Genomic DNA, 16,582 nt, shown 5'->3' on the forward strand with positions numbered 1-16,582 from the left:
GCAGTAAAATATACTTATAGTATCTTTTGTTATATTTGTTTATAGGTATATGTATATATATATATATATATATGTAATGAGTGCAGTTACTGTACACACTACAATGGAGATAAGATAGAAATGTAAAAACACCAAGACAAAACATAACTGCAAATAACATGTACATTATTATATCATGCTTCGACAAAAAAGAAAATAATCGTAATCGAATTGGGAGATCAGAGAAGATTCACATCTCTAATGTACAGTAAAGCAATTATAGGCTTTTTAACACCCACCTAAATTAAAATAAGTTGATTGTTTTTTAACAATGAATTTGGGCATTAATTTTTCAAGGATTTATTACATTTCTTTTCTTTTAAATTTTTCTTTTTTTTTAAAGATTATTTTTTGGGCATTTTTAGGCCTTTATTTTACAGGACAGCTGAAGACATGAAAGGGGAGAGAGAGGGGGGGAATGACATAATGACATATAGCAAAGGGCCGAGGTCGAAGTCGAACCCGGGCCCGCTGCGACGAGTGGTAAACCTCTATATATGGGCGCACACTCTACCAACTGTGCTATCTGGGTGCCCACATTTTTTTGACTGCCAGACTGCTTTAAGGTTGGGAAATACCATATTTTTTTTAAAGTTTCAATTGAAACTGGGTTATTTTTTACAACAGGACTTTAATTAAAAAAATTACTTCAAATATGGGTCTAATCGATAGATATATTACATGTGGAGTCTGTAAAAATTCTACATCGTGCTAGCTTCCCTCAGGTGGAACAGTAGTTTATATCTTTGTAACTCAATAGAAAAGATCTGCTGCTGTTCTTGAGCTAGTTTATGAAGTTATTTCATCCAACAATATCCTTTTCATGAGTTTAAAGTCTAAAACATGTGTGCATGTCTGTCTGCATGTCACTTCACATGATCTAGGCCTTGATCAGCTGGTTTGGCTATTCAAATATTGCAGGCTTATTTGCACAGCAGCTTTGCTTACAGGTGCAGGAGAGGCAGCACAGCCAGAGGGCAGACAGAGTTTCTAAACAGCCACATTTTACACACATTCAAATAAGGAAATAGTTACATGAGACGTCCAGCATACTGGAGTTTGATTAAAAATAGTATATATAGTGACAGTGTGTGGGTATTTTTGTGTGTGTTCCTTACCCATTCCTTTCTGAGGTAGGTTTGAGCGGTACTCTGTTAGGTAGTGGATATACGGTTTTTCTGAGCTGACCTCATAGTACCTCATATTTCCGTCACCCTGACAGAGACAAGAGAGGTCTTTGTAACAATAATATTAAAAGTATTTTGTGTAGAAAGACTTTCTAGGTGCTTTCAGAGACTCACCTTCCCCGCAAGGTACAGCATGTGTGTGTCGGGGTCGTAGAAAGGAAAAAGGACTCCAGACGAACCATCCAGGTTCTCTTCTAACAAAGGCACAGACAGATCGTCCTACAAATACACAAAGATAAACAAAACTAACTTAAGTACCAGTAACCAGGACAACATCAAAACACTCCATCATTTAAATCCACTTCTACATAAGAAGCACTCTCCAGCGCTGAATTAAAAACACTGAGTGCTCAATCCCTAATCCCTTCTTTGGCTATAATCTTCCACCCACGACACACTCTCACACATCAAAACACACCAAAATCCACCAGTGTGTCCACTAGATGGCAGAGTTGTGTTTGTGAGAGAGATTCCACTTCATATTGAGCAGTATTTTGGATGGGAAAGAACTTGTGTGTGCTACATGTTTTATTTGGTTTTTCTACAGTCAAAGTATTTAATTCACACATGAGGCCGTTGAACACCATTACCCAAAGTTTATTATGTCAAAAGTATTCAACTGTTCTTAATATTTCCTTTCTATGCTTATTTCAATATTCATTAATTAGACCAGGGGTCTTCATAATTTTTTTAAGCCAAAGACCCCTTAACTGAACTGAAATTGTATAAAATGAAGTTGCATATTAAACTGGGCCTACAATAACGTGTAGGGTGGCCAAAAGCGTCTATACATACCATTTTAGTGCATAGAATACTAAGCTATTAAAATACTAATTGTAGGCTTGATTTTATAAGTTATACATACATGTGGCACAGTGAATCCTTAGGATTATCGGTATCTCTGGATGGCTAACTTAGTGACTACCTTACCTATAGGCCAGTAAGCCTCTCATCAGTGGCGATTTATATTCGCTAATAATATGTTGGATTCATGTCAAGACATAAAAGTAACCTTTCAAAGATTAACAATAACTTGGAGGCCCCTCTGCAGTGACTCTGGGACCCCCTAAAACCATTTTTCAAGCAAAAATGCCAAACATTCACTGGTTGCAGCTTCCCAGTTGTGATGATTGGATGCTCTTTGTTGTGATATCTGACAGTAAACTGAACATATTTGAGTCTTTTGGATTGTTGATCAAATACAACAAGACATTTAAATACAAAACTCAAAAGGTTTCTAGCTTTTTCAGAGAGACAGAGCGCATCTCATGGTCTTCATCAGTGAATGGAGCTGGTTCAGGTGATTGTATGTGTCATCACATGACAGAAACTCCACTTATGGCACTTTTCCATTACATGGTACCTGCTTGACTCGCCTCGACTCGCCTTTTTTGGTTTTCCATTATGAAAAAAAAGTCCCTGGTACCTGCTAACAGGTACTTTTTTTAGTACCACCTCAGTCGAGGTTCCAAGCGGGCTGAAGCGATACCAACATGTGACGTGAAAGCGACAGACGGGGGTGTCCTGAACAAACCCGCCATTTTTAAATAGTTTAGCCAGCTGTGTTTTTTTTTTTTGCTACCTCCAGCTTCATTTGAAACAAAATGTGTCTTCTGGCTGTGGCAACAACAACACATCTTCGATGTTCTGTGTATGTGACGCGTTACGTCACAGTGGTTTACTGTGGCGCTGCTATGACGACCAGCCACACTGAGGCGGTACTAAAATCTGCATTGGAAAACGGACGCACAGTGCATCAAGTCGAGGCGAGTCGAGTCGAGCAGGTACCATGTAATGCCAATACAATAATGCCAACGCCAATACTGACACCTGATCCAGGTGACAATTTGCTGATTAAGACCATTAGATGTGCATGAAAGTGCCAAAAAAGCTAGTTAGTGGTCCTTTGACATGAGATGATATGATATGTGCTGTCAGTTGTTCTCACCTGATCCCACAGAGCAAACTGTCGGTCGTTCCAACGTGAAGTGCCTGATGTGAAGAGCATCTTCATGTTACCCAGGAACAGCACCTTGCTGGCTTTGTGCTTCTTGCAGTTGGCTTCCTGCAAACACAACATACATCAAACAAAGCATCAAGCATACTAAACATTTGATATGTACAGTTATAGTAATATAAACAGCTATAGACTAATAATAAACTGTGAGGTAATGTTCCTTGTGTGTCCACAGAAGCTTGTTTCGCAGGCGAGGTAATGAGAGCAGACTGATGTAAAGCATGTGAGTCACTGGCTGCTGACCCAGAGGTCTGTGGACTAATGGTGTGGGCCTGCTCGGGCCAGAGGTGTCAGTTTTGGCTGTGTGGTGCTGGATGAGTGCCTGGGCTGGGAAATAAGCCGAGAACTCCCACTTATTGGCTGGGATGCTATTTTACACAGCAACTAAGGCTCATGGTTTTAAGGTTCTATTGATTGAAAATATCTAATAATAAATAATATCCCTACCTACACATTTTCTTTACAGTTACATTAGATTAACTGGTGCATACCACATACAGACTGTGGTACATACTTTAGTAACTCTCAAATGTAACGGAACACACACACACACACACACTACCTGCAGTAGGTTTCCTGAGCGTGACTCTATGAGTCGGACCTTCCTGTCCTTGCAGGTGGTGGCGAGGAGGCTGCCGTCTGTGTTAAAAGACATGGAGAGAACGACGTCTGTGTGGTGGCTGATTGTCCGCACGGGGTTCTTCATGACTTGCTCTGGACAGTCTAGGTTCCAGATCATCACCTGGGAGGCATAAATTACACAAAAAGGCTTGGATTCTTTTGTAGGAAATTCACTTATTGAAGATTTCAGGTTTTATTAAGCTAAATAAATACCATAATACGTTTTTTTAAGATGTAAAAGTGGTTTAAGATTCCTATTTCGTCTGATTTGACTTCACTTGGTTCTCTATATTAAAATCAGGATATGCTTGAAGCAAACTGGTTCGTATAAAGTGATGTCTGATGATGTCTAAAGGAAACATGCTTATAGCTGTTCGCACAGTCAAAGGCGGGGCAACAACACTGCTGTCATAAACAGAGGGTGGATGCAATGTGTCATACAAATGGGGATAACAGCCGACACTTAACGACAATCTTTCCTCATGGTGTTGCACTAATGCACTTGGTTGTGCATATGAAAAGAGGCAGTTGACTGAAAAAATAGTTTTAGATGCAATCAGATTCAGTTGAAGCTTTCTGATGCCTTGACTTGACATTACTGACATACATTTGACTTGATATTCTTCATTTAGACTTGGGACTTAATATTTGTGAGTAAGGTTGACTTGGTCACATCTCGGCTCACAACAAAACCAGTAGTTTAGAGTGAAAATGATGATGCATTTTTGCAGTAATATATGAAGTGCTTGTTAAGCTGCATACAATACTTCGACAAACAGCTGTGACCTGTTTGGCTGCATTGTAATACATAATTGCCTACAGTATATTTCACAGTAGGTCCTCCTCATTTCTTTTTACTAGTTTTTGTGGCTGTGTTAGGGTTAGTGTGTGTGTGTGTGTGTGTGTGTGTGTGTGTGTGTGTGTGTGTGTGTGTGTGTGTGTGTGTGTGTGTGTGTGTGTGTGTGTGTGTGTGTGTGTGTGCGTTTTACCTGGAAGTCATAGGCTGTACTGAAGAGGATGTTGTTAGCAGTCGGATGCCACTCAATGAGGCCCACTCTGCGGCTGTGACCCTGAAGCTCCTTCCATGGTGATGTGAGGTTCTTCAGCACACCATGAGGAGGGATTTCCCACACTTTCACCTAAAGACACACACACACAAAACCACACATGCAAAAAAAAAAAAAAAGAAAAATCGCACTTAATACCTCTAAATCTATGAAAAAAGGCCATTACAGAAATAATCAAGGATTAACTGAATACAGAAAACAAATGTCACACTTTATAAAAAATAGTCTTAAAAGCTGTTGACTCTTCCTTTCTCTTTCTGTGTACAAGTATTTGTTCTTTGCCAGGTCAGATCTGAGGAATGTGTGGAATGACTTCTAGTTCTTCTTGAAGGATAAACAGAAAGGCAATTAAATGATCTCCCTGCTGCTACATGCTCATATTCCAGGGAAATGATAACGCATCCGTGAACCACTTTGAAAATGTATTTTGTTCGTCTGTGTGTGTACAAACCGTGGTGTCCTCAGAGCAGGAGGCAATGCAGAAGTCGTTGAAGGGATTCCATTTCACGTCTAACACGTTGCCTCTGTGGCCCGATATTCGGGGGTGGAGAGGATCCACTTTACCTGTCTGATACACAAAACACAAAAATTAAAAATAATTTAAATACAGAACATATTAACAAATTGATTTGTATTACTGGATTAAATAATTAGTTTGACATTTTGGTTAAATATGCTAATGTGCTTTCTTGCTGAGAAGATTGACTTCACTTATGTATGGTAAATATGTAGCAAGCTAGCATGAAGACTGGAAGTAGAGGGAAACGGATAGCCTGGCTCTCTACAAAGGTTTAAAAAAAACTGCCTACCAGCACCTTTAAAGCTCACCAATTAACACATTATATCTTGTTTATTTAAGCTGTACAAAAAACCAAAGTATAAAAACGTCAATTCTGATTTATATAGCAGGGTTATGTGCCAGACTTTTTCTTTTTCAGTCTCTGCTGGTTGTCTGAGAACTTTATGCTAATCTAATCGGCTGCCTACATATTTACTATACAGACATTACAGTGGTATCAAACTTCTCATCTAACTCTTGGCAAGAAGAGGAAAAAGTGCATTTCCTAAAATGTACGACTATTCCTTTAAGCATTACAGTACTGTCTGCTGTTATCAGACTCATGATAGACAGTTAAAAGAAAGAAAAAAAGTATCAAAACTGATGAAGCAGTTGTCATCTTTTTGTATAACATGCATTCTTCTTCCTTGTCAAAACCTGGTGCCTACATTACCCACAATGTAACTCGACAACTAACAGTACAGGTCGGATACTCAGGTGTATTGTGTGCTAGTAGCGGCTAATGTAGCCTTGAGCTGATAGCCTCAAGCAGAGATGAGGAGTGGGCTACAGATGTCTGGTAGAGTCACTTCTTTCTGAGTCCACACCCACAGATCTTTTTATTTTTAAACTTGTAATCTTCAGGCCCAATTGATGCATCACTTTATGCAATTTATTAGACTTCATGCGGCTCTCTCCGGAGCCTCAAAACATTCATTCAACCTTCCTTCTACTGGCACACACACACACACACACACACACACACACACACACACCTGCAGGCTAGACTCCTGTGCAATTAAATTGTTTGGAACATGGAAATTATGTGACCCATATCTGTGCCTTCCAGCAAACCTAACGCATGCACAAGTAAGTAGAACATAGCATTTCTGTTCTTGTATATATGTGTCATCTACTTCATCCACAGAATAGCTTATCTGTGAGTGCACACACATAGATGGGAGGTAAAGGGCGGCAGAAGGGGGAAGTTTCACCTCCTTGAGACAGGGAAAGGAGGGGAAGGGGGGGGGGGTCACAAAATGAGTTATGTCATTCCTAAGCTCGTACGCAATTCCTGCCCATGCCAGGAGGGTGGTGATAATTCACCAAGACAATTTAAAAGATGGTGACAGACGAAGAGAGGGAGAAAGAAGGGAGATGTGTTCAGCTTGATGAATTGCTCCAGACTGGAGATATACAGCAGGACTGTAAATTTAACTAGCACACGAGTGAAGAAGTCTGGCTCAGTTTAGTGAGGTCACTATTGTTACTGATAACATCAGTGGATGTGATAATATGCATTAATATGTCTGGGAGAGTGTTGATGAATCTTGATTAAGGTGAGGGAGATAAGACAGAATAATGAGGAGAGAAAAAAAGACCACATGCAATGTTTAGGTTGAAATGAATGAGGTGCCGGGGGTTTCCTGGAATTCAGAGATTATTTTATCTTCTCCAGGTGTGCTGTGAGTGCAGGAGAAACCATAAAAGATGAGGAACACTCAGCAGATGACAGAATAACTTCTGACGTGATCTGCTACCGTTACATGTTTTGTGAAACTGCCAAGCTTTTTGGTCAGTTATGAGTGAAAAAAAAATTATGTTGATTTTCCTGATTTCTCCTGCTGTATACCTTAGGTTAGGTAGCTAGATGGAAGAAACCTTAATCATTATGTTCATTGGCAACAGTATCAACCATCTTTTTACACTGAGCAAAAGAAATACTTATGATAAACTACAAGGACCATAGGCCATCTTACTTAAAAAAATGGATCAGGCAACTATTAAGGTCACTTTTTGTGGAGGATTCTGTTTTGGAGGGGAGATTATTTTTGTCTGTTTTGCCTATGCAATCAGCAGAGAGTGACGCATCTCCCAGAAGCAGTTCATGTTTTTCACAGAAATCAAATAAATGTGCTGATTTAGGAGTTAGTTAGTTATTACTGTTATTCAAGTTGCTTTTCTTGCTGCTATTTCATTGATGTAGCTATTATTATTTCTAATAACTTCTTTTGGTTAGATGATTATAAGAACTCTTGTATTAGGAGAGAACCTTTCCTGACAAATTGTTCACTATAATGCGGCCCAGTACAATACCACCAACCACTACGACCTCAATGATAAACCTAATCACCTTTCTGACAGTGTCGACAAAATGAAAATGTTTAAGCTTCATAATAGTAGAATTAATGGCAAAGCTGTTGTATTGGATATCCACGACGTTCCACTTCCGGGATTGCTCCGGTGCCATACTTTTGAACGTACACCTGTTCCACCTAAACAAGTTCCTTCCCAAGGCTATTTTGCAGCGGCACCGTGGCTCTGCCCGGTGCTTAGCACTGCCCATGACGATTGCGATTGGTCTAAAGAAATGCCAATAAACCAGAGCATGTTTTTCTCCCATTCCAGTATGCTGTGTGGACTAGCCAGACCTTCCTCCGCAGCACTGTGGGGGGGAAGGTATGGCAAAGCAAGACCAGATGTTTGCCAACCTGAGAAATGACCAACTGTGTGTACAACATCAGACCGAATTGAAATGCTAAATAAAGTGGAGATTCAGAGGTCTGGAGCCAGGCTGTTCTCCCATTTTTACCCCTTGTAGCATGAGCAATTGTCTCACTTCAGAGTACAAATCAAGTAAACCTATCATAGTATCCATTATCAGCATCCTGAGTGAAGTAGTGCACATGCCTCTTTAAAACGCTGTCATCAGTCTGTAAAACCTGCCATGAGATGGAGATACTCACATGATTGATAGAGAGGACCAGGAAGGCCCCTCCCCCTGCACACTCAGTGATGACTGCCAGGAAACGTGGGTTGACAGCACAGAAGTTGTTGTCCTGGACGCTGCGTGTGATTGGCACACCATCATAGCAGCTCTCCTTGGTGGCGGCCTTACCAAACACGTGGCGGAACTTGGAGCTGCGGTACTGAGGACGCCATGTCATCTGAGAGACGAGGGAGGAGAGGATAGGTCAGTCAAGGTAGTAGTAGTGGTGGTAATAGTTGTGGTAATGGATAGGTTAGATAGTCACGATAATAAAGGCTTTTGTACATTTTCAAGCAGTATGCTTTAATTCTTTGGGGGGGCTTGAGACAAGCTACCGCAAACCGGGGGTTAGCTGCTAATGCTAGCTTTTGGGGCACAGGGTAAATCACTATTTGATACCACTATCTATTTGAATGTTTACATGCAGCCGCCATCTTGGATAACAGTCATGACCAGTCGAATCACGAACGTTCGACTGGTTCGAAACATTGATGCTACTGTCTTTATAATCTATCTTTGTAATAAACTGTCTGTACACTTACAAAGTTCTCAATGCTTCAGTTTGCATGTAGGGACCCTCATTATGCTACAGTTTGAGTGTGGTGCTATTTCCAGCCTTGTTAGTGGAATCAAATAGTGATTTACTCTGTGCCCCAAAAGCTAGCATTAGCAGCTAACAAAATACCCCGGTTTGCGGTAGCTTGTTCAAGCTAGAGACACATTCGATTAGCATGAAAACAGATCTCAGAGAGCGTTCGCTTCGGTACACATATGTTATTAACCCCTAGGTTCATTTTGCGCCGGAATTGTCTTTTAAATCATTTTGTTTCAGTTGCTGAGGTACTCTTCAGGATTACTGAGGGATCAAACAAACAATTAATAGAGTGTTGGTTATTTTCACCATTTCCTTATATAATATCTTGTGGTGTTCCACAGGGTGTTATTTTAGTCCCAATTTTATTCCTACTATTTGTTATTAATACTGTGAGTTTTTTTTTTAGTTGACTACCCCTTATTTGTAAAGTATGATTATTCTGCTGTCTTCGTGTCCCAGAGTAATAAGAATATGGTGAAATTAAAAGAATGAAATGTTATATTTTTCAATTGTTTCCCAACGGTTATGTGCCAAAGCACAACTAAACACACACACCTCAGTGGGAAGATACCACATTGTCAGATTATGAGTAAATGCAGAGCTTCATTCTGTCTGTTTCTGTGTGTCTGTGTCAGTAAGACTTGTGCGTCGGTATGAGACGCAAGGGGCAAAGCAGCAAATTTGAATTGGTTTACGGTTTATTCTTGTTTGTCATTAGATAATTTGTTTACGTGTTCAAAATTACAATATTCATAGTTATAATTGTACTTATGAAACAGATTGCTTCTTTAATGATTTCAGTATTATTAAGGTTTTTCAGTGTTACCCTTAATATTTTTTGGCCATCAAATTTATTTTTTGCATTAACCAGATTGTTCTAAGGACCCTCTCCAAATAAAATCAGTCACTCAGTCAATTAGAATACAGTACATAAATAAGGTGGAAAAAAACTTGTGAGACTTCCCAAATCCTGAGTCTCTTTTTAGCCACTTTCCTTAAGCTAGTCGATGCATATGTCATTATTGTGAGAGGTAAGTGGCTCTGGTCCGCTGGGACGAGGCCTGGCCAGCCGGCATGTCTGCTCTGCTACTCTGTCTGGCTCCCTGCCTGCCTGCTGCATGGTCATTACTTATGAATTAGGGGTGGAGGAGGCTGATGGACAAGATGTTAATGCATAAAATGGACCCAAACAACAACAACACAGAGACAACAAGGACATAAAGGGCCAAAGCAAGACAACAGGAGGTATGGCACAAACACATCATAACACACTGTTTTTTTAGAAATCACACGTCAACTAAAAACAATGACGTCGTTACCCTGTTTTATATGTGGACTGCCTGCTGGCCTTTCAGATGATGGCAAAATAAATACAACCAAGATGCCAAGAACCAAGTGACATCATAGTGAGTGAAATAAAAATAACAGCATTTGGTTAGCCTGATGCAAGTGTGGCTGTAGCAGTGAGGGCTGGAAAGAAGCTGAGCAGGGAATGAAACTGACAGAGAAGATCTGGTTAAAGAAAATATATAAATTATTATATAAATCTCAGAGTAACAGACATTGCACAGGAGGTGGAGATCGTGACTCTTCATGTCTCGGTTTACCTCTCAACCTCTTACCTTCTACCCCAAGGCCATCACAGAGAGCATGATGCTGTCACACTGGACTGTTTCCTGAAGAGGAGCTTCATTAAACTACTCAGATGTGTCTGAAGAGTCTGACTGCCTCTAAGGCACTATCAGTCACATCCATATGACCATCCTGGCAGCTCAACTTGCAGTATTCACACACCTAACTTGTCAGCATTTCTTGCGAGGGCAAAAACCAAACATTTTGCATTACCTCAAACATAATACTAACAACAATTCAACTTCATGGTCACTATAGTTTACCCAAGTAAATCTAAACATCATTCAAAGATAGTGCAACTTGCTAAAAATAACTACACTAACTGTAAAAGTTATGTGCAAAAATACTCCAAACATACTGTACAAAGAAACACAGGATCAGCACCCCATCGATTCATCTTCAGATTATTTTCAGAAAATAATGAAAATTGCCCGCTGCAATTTCACAGAGCCCATGCTAACATGCTGACATTGGCAAACGCTAACATGGTGATGTTTAACAATTATGTTTACTATGTTTAAACTAGTCTTGCTGACTCTGACATGACTGATGTTTAAACTAGTGTGTTAGCCTGCTAACATTTGCTATTAGCACTAAATAAAGTACAAAAGGTATTTGGTCAGAAAAAGTATTTGGATGGTGGTGCTAGATGACCATTTCATAAATCACAAAAATCACAATTCATCCTGTTGGGAACATGAATTTGTGAACCACATTTCATGGCAATCCATCCAGTAGTAGTCAAAACCACAAATGTTAACCCTTATGGTGGTGCTGGAGGAAAAGACAGCGGATCACCAAAGTCATAAGTGTTTATGTTTATTTTTAGCTTCACGCCGCTAGAGTGGCTAGCATGCCCCAAACATTTAAACTATTAACAGGAACATACCTCTTTCCATTTACTTTGGACTTACTTGACATGCATTCCTTTTCCATATAGTGGTTTGCTGTAGTTGTTACATAGTTACTCCCATTCTGTAAACTTTTCTGTAACAATGCATATGTTGCAATGCATAGCCACTTCATTCTTCTTGATTGATTCTTGATCATTATCACGCCCTTGTGACTTTAAAAATAAAGCCACCTGCTCTGCTCTAAAATAACAAAAACATTCAAAAGGTAACGTCCTCATAGGATTTTGACTAGGTCAAACAGCAAATAAGGCATAACTGGAATAAACGTTTGACCTCACTGAGAGAAATAAAGTGTTACCTGCTCAACATTTCTACATTAGACCAACATTTTGAATAGGTAACTAGTTGGTGCAATGCTCAGTATGACGCACATGCTATGCCATGCACATCTGAGTTGATACAATCAGCATTCATGTATTGCTGAGGCTTACAAGACCAGAGGGAGAGGCTTCCAGGGCAGAAAGCTAAGACATCTTGTCACATCTAAAGCAGGTTGTAATCAGGCCAGTGGCAGCTTCCTTTCAGCTGGGTCTTGCGGCAGGTACACAGCAGGGCTGTATGGTGGGCGGCCTGTCTCACAGAACTGATGACGAAAACACTATTCTGGCTATTTTTACACTGGCTTCTTGCTGATCAAAAGACAGTCGGGCATGTTTCACTGACAGCAGGAAAACGGTTTAATTCGCAAGGCTTCTTCGACAGGCTTTATGCCTGGCAAAATAAAGAAATGCTGCCGTTTTTGTCATAGGGAAATTTATTTTAGTCCGTGACCAGTGAGTCACAGCAGCAACCGCAATAAGGGGGCTGTAAAAACAGTCCTAAAACTAAACTGAAAACACAGATATGACTTTAAAAAAAAGATATACAGTATTGTACATCTGGTTTGCTCTGCAGAGTTTTTGTGTGGGTCTGTACCTGCATATAGACATGCAAAGCATTCATATGCACATATTCCTCATGTGTACAGGCTGTCTTTTAAGCAACTTATAACTCATAAATGCGTACACTAGCAGCCACTCCTCTCTTTGGCTTGCCATGGCTTGGTGCTGGAGGAGGGGGGAGTCCAAAGTGTACTTACTGGTGTCACAATATCGGTTACTTAAGCAGCGTTGGCCCTAAAGCTAAGAGCAGAAAGACAATTTGCACTCCAAGACTCTCACTACATCATCTACTATCAATACCTGCCCCTATCCCGTCCTAACAATAAGGGCCTCAGGACCCCAAACCTAATCCACACTACAAGCAGGCACCAAACCCAACTTCTGGATCCGTAGATGTAATGTTTTGTAAACGCTCCAAGTGAAATTCAAGACGGGGAATGTACAGGTGTGAACGCATAGTCATTGTGCGTGTCTGAGTGAGTGAGACACACTTCCCTCGGTTTAGACTGTCTACTATCATACACAGATGACAGCTTTCAACCTCTGTCTTGTAATAGGATAACAGCCATGCTGGTAATCCAATAGCTGCAGAGTATGAAAGGATAAGACGGACTGTCTGAGTGTCAGTCTGTGAGTGTGTCACTAGAGAATCTTTGTGCATGCATGCAGCATTTACATGAGCTGTAAAAGCTCTGAGTTCTGAAAAACAAACTACGGATGTACATTTTCTACGAGACAGTGTGTTTGTACAGATACCCACAAAGATTATATCGGTTATGTTTTAAAGCACTTTTAAAAGCCCTGGAATCCACATTTGCACATTCAGATGTTCAGATTAGCTCACAAAAGTCCTTTATTATTAGGAGGTGGTTTTACAAGTGAACAGACATAAGTGATTTAATGATTAACGTGTACAGGAGTCTGGTGGGCAGGGTATGGATAATACAATTCAAACCAATCAATTCGTAGATGGGGGGAAAAAAGCGTTGCTGTGGGATTCACATTATGCATTTTCTAAATATTGACAGAAATTGGGTCGATTCTAATGATAGCTGAGTATTTCTTTCTTCCAGCCTAGTTCAAGGAAAAATATAGGACTGAAAAAGCCAACATGAATCATTTAAATATGTTGGCAGTCGCGTTTCATTGTGGGTAATGTAGGCACCGGGTTGGTGGTTTGGTAGAATTGGATATAAAGCTGTAATCAAAAAGGATCGATCTTGGGTCTTTTTTTTTGTTTTTGTTTTTTTTTGGGGGGGGGGGGGTATCATTTCTATTAGTTATCATAACATTGTGCTCATGAAAATAATTGCGAAGATCTGGGAACAAAGTGACTTTAGCAGGACACAGGATACCAGTGACCTTTGACTAAAAGGTCTGATGGGGCAAAAATAACTGATTTCTTGCTGATTTTCTTTATCTTGCTGATTTCTTTACGACTTTTTAGTCGTAAAGTCACTTTGTCAACAGTTTAGACAGATTATCTACACCAGTTTTTTTGAAGGTAAAGGCTTAAGTGACTGCACCTGAAATGTTGGTAATAATCCCTCATTTCTCAGAATAACTGTGCATGCACAATTACACCAAATATGTTGAGTCAAAGCTGGTCTGTAAACTATGATGTTTATAACAGACATCATAGTCCTAATTTGACCATTTACTTTATTTTCCCTTTTAAATACAATTGGCAAACCTGGGGGTTTGTATAAAACATATATAATAATCCGACTGCATGCGTCATGTGCACAGTCTGGCTATGTTTTGCATTCCCAGATCTCAGCCATCAACTTGGTGAGTGTGCTGCACAGATAGAGATAACCTACAAAAGTTATAATAAACTAGAATGATTCTTTAGTGGTGTTTGCATCCATCTAAGCTTCATAGGGGGCAGGTATCACATTAAATTTGCTTTTATTTCCCCGTTGAGGAGAGTACACAATTCCATTAGCTACTAAAGAACATCCATATGTAATGTGCAAGACAAATCAGAGTCCAACTGTAAACCGACAGACACTAACAATACATTATTGATGGGAATATGTTTAACCCTTTTTATTATTAATATATATATTTATATTATTAAACAAAATGTGCCAACCTGCTGAATGCAATAAAATATGTTAAAACTTAGAAACATTTTCCAATTTAAATGAGGAACTATCTGATCAAAGAAAAAGTGAAACAAGCCTAAAAATCTGACCAAGCATTCAATGGCAACTTGTATAACTAGATGCTTTACGGACACAGTTTGGCCAGTACTCAAAAAGTCTTGAGGTAGGAGCTCTTAGCTTCCCTTCAACAGCTGTGACAAGCAGAACTGCATGTTCATAGGTTCATAAACCTTGACGTGGGAAACAGGATACCAGGCTTAATGAAAAGACCTCAAATAGACTGCGATTCAAACCACAAGGCACATATTTCAGTGAATGGTTGTGTTTTGAAGGGTGGACGCCACCATAAATAGCCATCTGTGGTGGTGAAGATGACTTGACTGGGACGGTGGATGATGATGTCATTTTCACTGTTGTGGAACGGCTTCAGTTTCATTTTGACTTTTATTTTTTTTGGTCGGAAGCAAAAAATAGAAAATACTTCCATGCTTCTGGAAGTGAATGAGGGGCTACTTGTCCAAGTTTGAACAAATAGGATAATTAAACTAAAAAGGAGTGCAAGCCAAGTCTGCAGCTGTCCAATAAATTATCGCTGTGCAAGGAAAGGTTTTTTAAAAATAGTTTTGCAACTATGCTTGGATTCAAGGCAAAGGGCTGGTTAGAAGAAAGATTTTTGTTTCATCTTGTTCAAGCCTGTCTTCATGCACACTGGCTTTGAATCCCCAGGGGAAAAAGTGAACACGAACACACACACACACACACACACACACACACACACACACACACACACACACACACACACACACACACACACACACACACACACACACACACACACACAGAGATTACTAAAAAGAGTAAACGAAGAGATCAATAACAGAATTGCAGAGACAGATCCAAGGGAGCAGTACATAGAAGAGACAGACAACACGGAAGAGAAAGAAAAGTGTGCACTTAAACATCAGTGTGAGAAAGTCAAACTGGGAGTTCAGCAGCACTCACCCTGTCGAGTGAGTCGACACTGGCACAAGAAGGAGCAGTGGGTCCTGAAGTTAGTGAGAAAAAGTTCCGTCTCTGCGTCTGAGTGGCAAGCCGCAAACCCCCCCAAAAAATAAATAAATAAATAAATCACTTGTCTTGCATTATCTCAAGCACATGGATCAACACTGCTCAAACACACACACAGCATGTCCAAAATCTTACTACTGTCTGAGCAAAAACCTAACCAAGCTTCTTCTTTGATGTGCACACAGACAAGAGGAGACGGTGGGTGTGTGCGTGCAGCATGAAGCCGAGTGTGTGTGTGTGTGTGAACAAGCAGGAGAGCGCAGGAGTGTGTACACTCCCTGGGAGGGAGGTGACTACAAGGGGGGAGAGAGAAGCAGGTAATCTCTCTCTCTCTCTCTCTCTCTCTCTCTCTCTCTGAATTTCTGGCAGACACTCTTCTTCACCCTTGTTGCTCCAAAAAAAAAAAAAAAAAAGACCTAATTGTCATATGTGTCTTTTCACTAAATTTGTAGCTGATAAACACACGTTGCATTCATGAATGTCTATTGTTAGAAAGTCTGACGTAAGTATGTTAATTCAATGTAGATTTAAAAGAGACTAAAGTTGGGAGACATTTTTTCTTTGGATTCCTGACTATTAGCTGTTTTATAGATCTAACCCTTTTATTAAACCTGACCTATTGCGTATTTGCACTCATTCATAAGATGCATTGTGTATGATTGTGTGAAGGCCAGAGTAACGGAATAAATGGAACAAGGTTATATAATTAGGATACCAAAAAAACAGGTTACTGTATTTTGTTAAAGTTACAGAAAAAAAAGACGTAATCAGATTACCGATAAATTTAGTCAAAATGGGGATTATTAGCATGACTAAAATTTAAAAATTCGCTATTATTTTGTATTTAAAGCAAAGAAAATGGGAACAACATCACAGTACATTGCATAATAAGTTATGGCCAC

General features: G+C 39.8%; 1 protein-coding gene across 2 annotated transcripts in view; it reads right to left on the minus strand.

Annotated features, from left to right (window-relative positions):
• Nucleotides 1-1,029: 1,029 nt before the first annotated feature.
• The window catches only part of coro2aa (coronin 2Aa), a 28,974-nt gene continuing 13,421 nt past the window's right edge, over nt 1,030-16,582 (minus strand). The window contains exons 2-9 of one of the 2 annotated variants that reach the window (XM_078262079.1): nt 15,615-15,692; nt 8,457-8,657; nt 5,383-5,499; nt 4,854-5,003; nt 3,806-3,985; nt 3,175-3,291; nt 1,341-1,445; nt 1,030-1,254 (exon numbers count right to left, since the gene is read on the minus strand). In XM_078262079.1, the coding sequence (XP_078118205.1) occupies nt 1,045-1,254; nt 1,341-1,445; nt 3,175-3,291; nt 3,806-3,985; nt 4,854-5,003; nt 5,383-5,499; nt 8,457-8,657; nt 15,615-15,692 (1,158 nt within the window). In that variant the 3' untranslated portion in view covers nt 1,030-1,044. The remainder of the gene's footprint in view (nt 1,255-1,340; nt 1,446-3,174; nt 3,292-3,805; nt 3,986-4,853; nt 5,004-5,382; nt 5,500-8,456; nt 8,658-15,614; nt 15,693-16,582) is intronic. The other variant, XM_078262088.1, reaches the window with a different exon arrangement.

Source organism: Sander vitreus, chromosome 2, assembly GCF_031162955.1.
Source record: "Sander vitreus isolate 19-12246 chromosome 2, sanVit1, whole genome shotgun sequence".
Lineage (NCBI taxonomy): Eukaryota > Metazoa > Chordata > Actinopteri > Perciformes > Percidae > Sander > Sander vitreus.